Source organism: Lepisma saccharinum, chromosome 18 (assembly GCF_977018435.1).
Source record: "Lepisma saccharinum chromosome 18, izLepSacc3.1, whole genome shotgun sequence".
Classification (NCBI taxonomy): domain Eukaryota; kingdom Metazoa; phylum Arthropoda; class Insecta; order Zygentoma; family Lepismatidae; genus Lepisma; species Lepisma saccharinum.
The window spans coordinates 55904433-55916685 of NC_139246.1; the positions used below are offsets into that span (position 1 = coordinate 55904433).

The 12253-nt window shown below is 38.7% G+C and overlaps 1 protein-coding gene across 1 annotated transcript; it reads left to right on the forward strand.

The window, feature by feature from the left end:
• The first annotated feature begins 246 nt into the window (after positions 1-246).
• On the forward strand, positions 247-2176 carry LOC146002586 (cuticle protein 19-like). The gene is made up of 3 exons (XM_083140526.1): positions 247-269; positions 405-476; positions 1912-2176. The coding sequence occupies exons 1-3, from the start codon at positions 252-254 to the stop codon at positions 2146-2148; spliced, it is 327 nt and encodes a 108-aa protein (XP_082996652.1). The 5' UTR covers positions 247-251; the 3' UTR covers positions 2149-2176.
• Positions 2177-12253: the final 10077 nt, after the last annotated feature.

Here is a 12253-nt window from a genome sequence, read left to right on the forward strand (position 1 = left end):
TGTATAATAATAAAAATAAGAATTGAAATATAATATACACACAAATGATTCAACTTATTTGAGGAGAGTTGTAGCCAATGTGGATGATATCGTGCAAGTCAGACACTTTCCTTTCCTACATGAGTTGAGAATTTTATCTAATTGCATCTCGCATGTTCATATTTTCTCTGCCTAGTACACAATAACTTTCACGTTCATATAAAAGTTGAATGTTCCAACTTGTACTTGAGTAATCCAACAATCAATTGAAAATGTTGAAGGTGTACGCTGTGAGTATTCCTCCGACATGTAATTCAAGAATGTTTTTGTACATGCTACTTTTCATAAGAATTAATTGTTTCATATTAATTTCTGTTTACTGTAAATTGTAAAATAATTTGTACTATCATTTTTTATCATTTTAGCTTTTTGTTTTCGCTTTCGTCTTTGCTGTGCAGGGAACAGAACATGTCCCAGTGGAACATGTGGATTACTACGTAAGTCTTGTAATGCATAATTATAGTTTAATTACAATTGTAACAATAATGCACACAAAAGCTTCCATAAAATAGCCACATAAGTTTCAGTGTATTTGGATATTTAGGTACGTTGAAAAGTTACATCTGTTTGTTATGTAGAAACTTTGTATTGTCTCTATTAATTATTTGTTTATAATGTATAAAAAAGATATGTATAACAACAACAGGAGTAAGATTAGGTGATATATAAGCATACTTGATTATAATTCTAATGGATGACGTTCTGAAAGAAGGATGAGAAAATTCAAAGTAGGAAATTGGGAACTGAAAACGGTAACCGTATCTGAACTTTTATATGCAGATGATATTGTATTGTTTGCAGTCACAAGTAAACTTTCAAAGAAATTTAGAAATATTAAGTAGATCTGTGAAAGAAAGCTATGAAAATAAGCAAAGACAACTGTGTTAAGTTTCATACCTACCGAGACACATGGCACATTGGTTTGGATTCCACTTTAAACTGTAAGTCCAGCCTCGATTAGCAATTCTGTGCATAAAGTGAACTTAAGAAAAACAATTCAACAACATCTGTATTAACTATAGGAAGAAAAGAAAAACTTTGCATATAAGCCAAGAAGCGGAAGAGCTAAAACAAGTACAAAGTTTCAAGTATCAAGGTGTTACAATCAATAGTAATTTAAAAATAGATGAGGAGTTAAACACTAAAATAAAGAATACAAAGAGATTATGTTATGCTGTGAACAAAGGATTCTTATGGAAGAATAATGTAAGTCAAAAAAACAAAAATTGTTATTTACAAATCAAATTATACACCAATATTGATATATGGAAGTGAATCCTAGATAATTAACGAAAAATAAAAACACAACTTACAAACAGTAGAAATTAAATATTTGAGAAAAAACAGTGGAGAAGACGACAAGAGACAAAATCAGAAATCGGGATGCAGATGGTTTGAACCAGCAGAATACTAGAACATCGAACTTCTAAACCGGTATTGGAGGCAAAAATGAGAGGATTGGAAAAGAAGAGACCGAATGGAATATCACGTAGAACATGGAAAGGATGGTGTGAAGGATATCCTGAACAGGAGGAACATCTCGTGGAATGAAGGAAGGGAATTGGCAGGAGATCGTGACAAATGGTGAGCTCTCTGTAAAACCTCAACACCAATCGGTAGAACAAGATCGGAATAAGTAAGTAAGAAAAATATACTCCTCTCCAACTTCTTTTCACATATTATCTAATTTTGGAGCAGAAACTATTTTTAGAATTTTTTTTAAAGTCCAACTATGCTCAGCTAATCGGGACATTAACTACGATTCAATGTGGAATTTAAAACACTGTGCAATGCGGGGATTGATCCCGAGGCCTCTCTTGATAACAAAGGCGACAGAAATGATTTCGTTTAAATATCCAATATTTCTTTCAGGCGTATCCGAAGTATGAGTTCAAGTACTCAGTGAGCGACCACCACACGGGCGACCACAAGAGCCAACACGAGGTACGTGATGGTGACGTCGTGAAGGGAGAGTACAGCCTCGTGGAGCCAGATGGCAGCACCCGCACTGTCAACTACTACGCAGACAAGCACAACGGGTTCAACGCCATCGTGCACAAAGACGGACACAATTTGCATCCAGCACATTCTGCTGGTTATTCCGTGTAAATTACGCACTTTCTTTTATTTTTTATAATGTGTGGAATGTTGTTTTCGTATGTTTAAAAAAATTAAATAAATTCTTAATATTACAAACTTCTTTTACTATCTGAATTTCACGAGCCTATATATGCTTATCTTTCCTCCTGTTTTGTCAGAGTTCGCATGTGATACTTCCATGTATGTTTTCTAGCGTAAGCAAAATTATACCATTACCACATATTCGTAGCAATATAATGGTAACCCTCAAGGCAAGATGGCCGCCGTGCTGGGGAAGCGTGCACGTCCATCGCAGCAATTGGAAAGTTATCTTGTCGGAGATATGTTTCTCAGATAGTTATGAAAGCATAAGTATTTGTTTCTCCCGTTTACATTCATTGTGTTGCGTACCATTATGTTGCACCGGAAAAAAGTTTTGTGTTAAATACCATTTTCATCTTGCACCTAAATTTTCTGAAAAATGTTTCGGTGTTGCAATTAGAGACTGTTCCCATGACCTCGGATGATAAAGTTACTGCTACATAAGATCTCAAGTTTACTTTTCAAGGGAAATCACCTAGAAAAAGGAAAGGGAAATGCAACCAGTGGGTGCGATACCAACAGAAGAATTTGCAAAACAGTGGGCATGAATACATATCAACTACAAAGAAAAAGTTGAAAAAAGCTGCTTCTGGTGAATATTGTATGTGCCATAAGCATTGTTTCAAAGAACTGCCTGCTAATCAGAGAGAAGAGAAGTTTACGGAGTTCTGGAAACTTGATAATTTTGACCTTCAAGATTCAAATCTTTTCTCCTGTACGAGACTGATTTACACTAATTGCTTAAATTGTAAGATAAAGTATTTGTGTTATATTCAGCACTTTTTGAAAACAAAAACATTTTTCATTTGTGTGTACTGAATTTCACGTTGCAAGATACAATGGTAAACTGTGGGGTACAATACAATGATAGTAAGCCAAATCAATTTTTTCCCACAACTTGCTTCCAAATTATTTTATTGTGAAAATATTTTGTTAGCGCAAATCACAGAGCATGTGATCATTGAAAGTCTCTTTAATATCTAAATAGTAGTTTCAAGACTTTTAAAACATATCTGAGAAATTAATGAATTTCCCAAATATTCAAACGCCTTTTTATCAAAAGTACCTTCCTGTAGGCTGCCACTTTCTTGCCCCGAGGGGCAGAATTATATGTCCTGGATGTATGTATTTTTATGTCAACACAATTGTCCAAGAAATTTAGTAAAATGACCAACAATTAACCCAGACTTATGTAAATGTTGGAAATGATGTTTTCGTATTTCAAATTTTCTTGCATTACCTCCAAGAATATATAATCAGATAAGCTGTAGGATCTGTGAAAGACTAAATATATCCCAATTGAACTAAAAGATATTCCTAATACACATGCAAGGAAAAATAATTTAGGTCTAAGCATCTGCTTGCCTTTGGTAGTCAAGAAATAGGAAGTAAATATTGCAATTTTTATTCATAACCATCTCAAACATGTCCTGATTGTCGTGACATTACTCTTCTATTTTTTCTTTAAATATTAGACTAAAATTTAGTTTGCGTTGTTCTAATCTAATCTTATTAATCACTTGTGTCTTAATATTTTGTTTGTGTCACCACATCCAGATTTCACACAATAATTTCCACAGCCCCTGTTATACCCCACAAAATAAAATAAACGAACATTAAATTCATAAGAGTAATATGTAGCTACAAATACCAATCGAACTGTATCTACGGAAAATTTTGGAATAAGAATCCGTGACATCTTTCCACAATGGAGGAAAGCGTAGTAGTTAATGATGGCAAGTATTTTAATACATTTTCGACATAAACATTAGATGTTTGTATTTGTGAACAATAGCTCATATTATAAATTAGGTTAAAACTTTTTTTTCAGTGAGAATGTATTTAAATGTATTTTCTCTTATACGGGTGAGCCATAAACACCTGACGGTTTTCAAAATGAAATAACACTTTTGGGGAAAGTGTAATAATTTATTTTTTCACACAGATACATTCGTCTTTTCATGGAGAAAAGTGTGTATCACTATTTCTTGAAAATAATATTTTTTAAGTGTCTACCATGCAGATTAACACACTGCCGTAGTCTGTCCGGAAAAGACAACATAACGCGCCGCAACATGTCGTTTGGAATCTCCCGCATGCGCTCTTTCAGCTCTATGATACTGGCTGGGCATTGCACATAAACTTTGTGTTTCAAGTAGCGCCACAAAAAATAATCAGGTGTTGTGAGGTCGGGCGAGCGAGCAGGCCAGTTGACGTCCCCAAAGCGAGAAATGACTGCCTGGAAACATGTTCCTCAGAACTACCAAGGAAAGACGTGCTGTTGCTTGATCTTGCTGGAACCATAGGTGTAAACGGGGATTGACCTCATGACGGAGAAATATCTGCAACATGGCTCTGTAGCGCTCAGCATTTATTGTTACAGTACGGCCCTCATTTAAAATAAAATACGGACCGATAATGCACTCGTAGGAAATGGCGCACTATACTGTCAGTTTTGCGCTATGCATGGGCCGTTCCATCAATTCACGTGGGTTGTTTGCAGTCCAGAAACGACAATTCTGTTTGTTTACATACTCGGATAAGTGGAAATGGGCCTCATCTGACAATCAGTAACCTGTTCACAATGTCATGTTCAACTTTCAGAAGCTCCATGAACTCGTTGCAAAATTGAAGTCGCTTCGTCTTGTCTTGTTCAGTAAGCTCATGGACTACTTGGATCTTGTAAGGGTGGTAGTGAAGTTCTTTGTGCAAGATTCGGCGAAAGCTGGTATTCGCAAACCCAACTGCGATAGCTTGCCGCCGAGCTGACCGTTGAGGACTACGCACGATCGCGTTCCATACACGATTCGCATTTTCCGGGTACGTACCGAACGAGGACGTTCTGCAGGTTTGCTGTCCTTCACAGTTTCGTCTTCAACGCCATTTCGATACCCATAGCAACAGAATATTGCGACTAGGAGCAGAGGAGATTTCAAACGACATGTTGTGGCGAGTTATGTTATCTTTTCCGTACAGACTACAGCAGTGTGTTAATCTGCATGGTGGACACTTAAAAAAGGTTACTACAAGAAATAGTGATGCACACTAATTCTCCATGAGAAGAAGAAAGTATCTGCGTGAAAAAATAAATTCATACACTTTCCCCTGAAGTGCTATTTTATTTTAAAACCGTCAGGTGTTTATGGCTCACCCTATATATGGGTAGTCTTAATTAAACTATTATGAAATAAGCAACACAACACCGGGATTCCTTGCATATATCTGATTTCTTATATAATTCACTGTTCTCAATAGGACTATCGCAGTGTTGCACTATTCTGGTTCAACATGCACTGAAATATCCTTTTACATATATCAAGAAACTGGAGTAGAAAAAACTATATATTAATTCTACTTTGGAACATAAATAAAGTTTAATGTCTCAATGAGTTCTTCTATGATAGAGAAAACTTGAATCACTAGAAATGGTTTACCCCGCGGAAACATCAAAGAGAATGCGTGGGAGTAATATATTACATGGGAATGATTACCCCTGTATATAATTTCTAGGAATCGCTTACTCCCTACGGTACTATCGATATATAATTGCACTACAAAGGAACTATATGCCTAATTGAGTGAGAGGGGGTAATCGTAGACTAGGGATGATTTACCCCCTGGTATAAATTTCCCAGGAATTATTTACTCCTTTAGCTTTTGTCGGCATATTATGACACTAGAAAGGAACTATAGGTAAGTCAAGTTCCTTTGTAGTGTCATAATATGCCGAGAGTGGGGAAGGGGGTAAGCTGTTCCTAGGGATAATATACCTGGGGTGATAATTCCCTAGTTATGTACTACTGCCATGTATGCAACATTCTCTTTAATGTTTCCGCAGGCGTAAATAATTCCTAGGGAATCTACCGGCAAGGGGGGGGGGGTAAAATCTTTCTGGGGTAATCCATTCCTGCTACACCGGCCTCCGTAGTAGAGTGGTCCTTTGTCGATCGCTACCCTTTCCCTTCACTTGACTTGCGGGACACTCCTATTTCCTTTGTGGAACCCCATGCGCATGCGTTGCGCAGCTGCCGCCTAGTGTTTTTCGGATGGGCGACTTTGGTTTTCCTTTTGACTTCGTTTGTTCCGCCTTTCTATCTTCACTGGTACTGGCTGTACAGAGGTGTGAAGTTCATTTTCACACGTTTTCGGCGTTGCCTAGCTCCTCACGGAGGCATCTCTCGACAAAGTGGAAGGGGAACTTTCGTCTCTATTTCATGGGAGGTATCTGTGGTTTTCGTTTGTACTATACCTTTAGAATCACCCTGTATATTGTAAATGTATTATTGTATTGCGAGTGTAGATTAAATAAATAAAAGTAAATGAAATAATAATAGGTGTAACGGAAATTTGTTCCAAAGAAATGAATATAAAGAATAATAAATATATCATGAAGGCAAAGGAAGATTTCCTTGTTTAATTCTCTTGCTTCTATCATCTTAAAGCCCGTCTAGAAATGATATCCCACTGTGCCACGGCACTGCCTTTGTTGATTTTGTATGATTTTTGTTGCCTATGTTGTAATACATCAAATATTATGATAATATACTATGATGTGACGTTTTAAAACCTTTCTTCCTCAGATTTATCACAATGGCGAGTATTGAAAACATAGAAGATATTTCCGCGACTATTGTATATGAAAAGATTAGTAAGATGGTTAGAGTTTGAGTTTAAATTGATGTTTTAAGTCCACTTTATGCACAGATAGGCTAAACGGGACGCGTATTTACAAACCCTATAGTGCTGCAGAACCTCCGGCGATATGTGGCTTCTGATTGGCTGTCATCAGGAAGTATTTCATTATCTAGTGTTCCTTCAAGATAAATGCTGTTACAATAGCAAAACTCTTCTTGAAGTGAATGAACGTCACAATTACACCCATATTGTATATTTAACATATCACGACCTTGGTTTATTTTAACAGATAGTGACGATTTTAGTATAATTCAAAATATATCTTCTGATATCAGTGATTCGTAAAAATTTTAGTTTCGCGGCGCCCTTAAAGTTTCAAAATTTTCCAGCGGCGCCCAAGTCAGAATGTAACACTAACACTTGCAACGCTCAGATAGTGTAGTTATGTTGCTTACCTTAAGTTTACAAATTGATTACAAATCTTATTACTAAATAATTACGAGTCTAATTATTATTCTTATTTCCCCTGTAATCAAACAAACAAGGAACTATGGACCTGAAACATGAACACTTCCGGCGTGCACAGCCAATAAGAGAGCGTTATATACCTCTGGTTCTGCAGCACTCTTGGGTTTATAAATACGCAATCGGGACTGGAGCTACAGTTTATAGTGGGATCCGAACCACTGTACCTCTACCAGGTATCGAACCCGGTACATTTTAGTAAGATGGTAATATCATCAAAAGTGAAAGAGAATTTTTGTAAAAACAAACTATCTATGTTAAAATCTAATGCAGTCAAATGCCAGAAACTTTTCGCTCAACAATTTTCGAGAATATATTGTCTTTGCTGGACCAAACTAGGGATGGCCAAACCGATCCGGATCCAAAAGTTACGGATCCGCATCCGGGTCTGAAAGTTTCGGATCTGGATCCGGATCCGAAAGTTCCGGATCCGGATCTGGGTTCGTAAATTCCGGATACGGGTTCGAAAGTTTCGGATCCGGATCCGGATCCGAGAGTTTCGTATTTCAATCCCATTATAATATTACCACACCTTAAAAGGTATTATGATCTTCGATTACAAAGAAATTTTTCATTAGTTAGTCCTACAAGAATTTTTTTCAAGTGTTGTTCCTAAAATACTTTGCTGCGCATCGGCTAACACACTCGTGCACAAAGATAATCTTACTTGTTTAACATAAAATGTCAGAGGTGATTTTGTAAATGCCACTGAAACGAATATGTATTCATTCGAATGTATTGGAAATGAAAACACACATAAATGTGATACATTCCATTCCAGGATGAAACCTTTAACTCATATAACAAGATAGAAATGTTATACAAAAATTATAAAATTGTTCTACAGTTACAGTTTTACAAATTAAAATAAAACATTATAATATATGCAGTGTTATATAATTACAAAGTGTAAGACTAACAAGGGAGGTTATCTAAGTGTCCCCCTCCGATTTCCATGAAACTTGGCAGGTATATAAACGGGCCCAAAGGAAGAAATACGTGTTTTTTGTTTCGGCTAAAAAACTGTTTTAGGGGGAAAAACTCCCTCAAATGTCAAGATGAGGACAAATCGAAGTGAGGATCTGACCCCTGTGTACCCCTCCGATTTCCATGATACTTGGCAGGTATGTGTATAAACGGGCCCAAAGGAAGAAATACGTGTTTTGTTTTGTTTCGGCTAAAAAACTGTTTTAGGGGGCAACCACCCTCAAATGTCAATATGAGGACAAATTTAAGTGGGCATTTGACCTATGTGTCCCCCTCCGATTTCCATGAAACTTGGCAGGTGTATAGTGGGGCCCAAAGGAAGAAATAATTGTTTTTTTTTGTTTCAGCTAAAAAACGATTTTACGGGGCAAAACCCACTCAAATGTCAAGGTGAGGAAAAATTGAAGTGGGGATCTGACCCCTGTGTCCCCCTCCGATTTCCATTAAACTTGGCAGGTGTGTGTATAAACGGCCCCAAATAAAGAAATACGTGTTTTTTTGTTTCAGCTAAAAAACTGTTTTAGTGGACAACCCCCCTCAAATGTAAAGATATGGACAAATTTAAGTGGGCATTTGACCCCTGTGTCCCCCTCCGATTTCCATGAAACTTGGTAGATTTATAGAGGGGCCCAAAGGAAGAAATACGTGTTTTTTTTTGTTTGGGATAAAAATCTGTTCTAAGGGGCAACCTCCCCTCAAATGTCAAGATGAGGACAAATTGAAATGGGGATCTGACCCCTGTGTTCCCCTCCGATTTCCATAAAACGTGGCAGTTGTATAGAGGGGCCGAAAGGAAGAAATACCTTTTTTTTTGTTTCAGCTGAAAACTGTTTTAGGGGGTAAAATCCCCTCAAATGTCAAGATGAGGACAAATTGAAGTAAGGATCTGACCCCTGTCTCCCCCTCTGATGTTCATGAAACTTCGCAGGTGTATAGAGGGGCCCTAATTTAAGATATACGTGTTTATTTTTTGTTTCGGCTAAAAAACTGTTTTAGGGGTAAAACCAGCCTCAAATGTCAAGATTAGGACAACTTGACGTGGGGATAATCTAACCCCTGTGTCACCCTCCGATTTCCATGAAATTTGGCAGGTGTATAGAGAGGCCCTATGCCCCCTGTTTCTTCCTATGCCCTATTTACGTGGTTTCGGGATCAGATCACCACTTCAATTTCTACTCATCTTGACATTTGAGGGGGGGGGGGCTCTATACGCCTGCCAAGTTTCATGGCAATCGGAGGGGGAGACTTAGACCTCCCTTATAAGTGTATTAATTAATTACAAATCGCGCACGAGCTCACAAACACTATATATATATATATATATATATATATATATATATATATATATATATATATATGTGTGTGTGTGTGTGTGTGTGTGTGTGGGTACGCAGATATATTCTTCTTAGGACCGGCGTATCTTTAAACACCTTTCTTAATGGGACCAAAAAAAATGTTGGGACTTTTTGCCGGTCCCAATAAGGAAAAGGCCATTGCGAGACTCCTGAGACCCCTTTCGACATGTACGCGAAGTATTTTGAAGGTACCAAAAAGTTCATATTTGTTGGAATAGTGTTTATGTCGCTGTGTTACACTCTGCCACCTGCTGGTGAAACCTGGTACCTTCAAGGCTGTGTAAAACTGTGGTGTTTAATCGCATCCCTTGGTACCGTGAAGTGTGGGTGTGTAAAATCTTGGATCTATTTCGCATGTATTGGTACCGAACATCGCAGGGGGTTGAGAGGCAAGGAAAGGTTCGTTCGGCGGCCGCCGGGCTTCCCCGCTCGCCTGGCCGTCCTGTTGCTCCCGAGCTGTCAATGTTGCCAACTTAAAACTTTGGAACCAAATCTGTTCTTCTATTATACTCTATTCCTATACTCGAACAATACTCTACAAAGGTGACTTTTGTATGTCCCATAACAAATTATCAGTTGGTTTTAATATAACACTAGTAAATGCACTATAAATGCATTTCTAAAGCACATTTTCTTCCATTGCCAATAAACAAATAGCAGAGTTTTCAGACTTTATTGGTAACATCTCGTTACTTGTTTCTGTCATGCTGAAGAAAAATGAATTGATAACGAAATAATAATAATATTTTTTTAAAGAAATAAGAATGGAGATTTCTGTTCAAAAGTGACAACCGACGGGGCAATAGGGGTGGGGGGTTATATCGAAGTGACAAGTGACACAGTTACCTTGGTCTATATGCAAGTCTTCTCATATCCGCCAACAACAGACCAAGACGACATGATGCATAACATTCATGGAACTTTCAGACCGAAGTGGAAGGCGACAAGTGACACGTATCGCTTTGAGACAATTGCAACACTAATGAATTCAACATTTCGAAACAAAGCAATGTGACAAGTTGCACGTCTCGCTTATTGCTTCCGTGTTGCACAGAATGGGCAGTTTTCTAAATATCGTGAATTATGTCGCATCGGTCTGGTGTTCGGGCTTTCGCATTTTAATGATTTGTGATAGACTAAAGTGGTCCGTGTGTCTTGTAACTTGTCACTTCGATTTGAACCTTAATTGTCACTTGCCGCCGTTATGTGATACTTGTTCCCTGTAACTTCGGTTTGAAGTCTCTCCGTAAGAAACCATTCAACGCGTGGGCACGACCCCAGACGGGAGAAACACGGCAACGCTCATTGCGAGAAACACGTAAGCGACACATGATGTTTGTCGTGTGCAATTGGTTCGAAAACGACGGACGGGTGCCGGGTTCGAATCCTGGCCTGGGCATAGATGTTTGTGAGTGTTTATTCATCAATTTCATCATGTCATCAGTCATCCCCATCTTCGCAAATTAGTAAAAAGTGGCATAAAAAGCGAAGTAAAATATAGCAAAATAGCATTGGTTCGAATGTTTCATTTATATTTTATCGAATATTTCATATATATAAACGCTCATATTAATAATAATAGTGTGTACAAACTAAGGGGTTCATACCGAAGTAACAAGCAACACGCACCTCTTAAGAATATAAGCAAGCATACCAGAAGACGCCACCAGATTAGAACGACGCAATGCGACTCGACATGTGCACCTTGTCATGTCACTTCGAAACGTCACATATACTTTTGAGTGTTTGTTTCCAAGTTATATGCTTCGCTTCTCACTTTGGTCTGGAAGCTCCCTAAACTCGTACAGGATTCGAACACAGAATCCACATTGTAGAGACGGAGACAAGTGTTCTTACGTCTAAAAGCTAAGTGCTTGGTCTGAGTCTGAGTGGCCGCGGTGGCTCAGTCGGTAACGCGTCTGACTACCATGCTCAAGGTCCCGGGTTCGACCCCCGGCCGGTTCAAATCCGGGAACTTTTCTAACGGTGAAAGCGGCCCCGGCGCCCACCCAGCGTCGAATAACATGGGTACCTGGGGGAAACCCTGGGTGGTAAAGGCGGTCAGGGGCGTGATGCTGATCACATCACTCCCACTCACGACCGGATCAAGAAAGTGTGGGGCGTTACCCCCACACCCCCTATACGCCTTCATGGCGTGGTGCTATGCACAGGGGAACACTTTACCTTTTTTTACCTTGGTCTGAGTCCTTAACTTCAATGTAGTTCTTTTTCTAAGGACCGTGTTTGGAAACACTGTTGCTTTATGCGATTCACCTCTGCGGCCACTGCGCCGTGCATGAGTTTTTTTGCTACGTTGCCACACTTTTTGTCGTCTTCACTTCCCGCCCTCTCTGCTTAAAGTGCGACTTGAAAAGTTGATAAGCTCCACACCTGACAACGTCGCGGGGGAACACAAGTACGCTCCCCTCTTGCAGAAAAGGAGCAATGCGACTTGCTAAGCTGCCCGTTATCACGTTCATCTATCTCTCCATTGCGTATCAGCTTCACAAAGTAGGAAACCCATTATTTCG

Excerpts from the sequence above, each read along its gene's own strand:
- LOC146002586 (XM_083140526.1), top strand. Across the intron at positions 477-1,911 it reads TGGAACATGTGGATTACTAC|GCGTATCCGAAGTATGAGTT; the intron begins GTAAGTCTTGTA and ends TATTTCTTTCAG.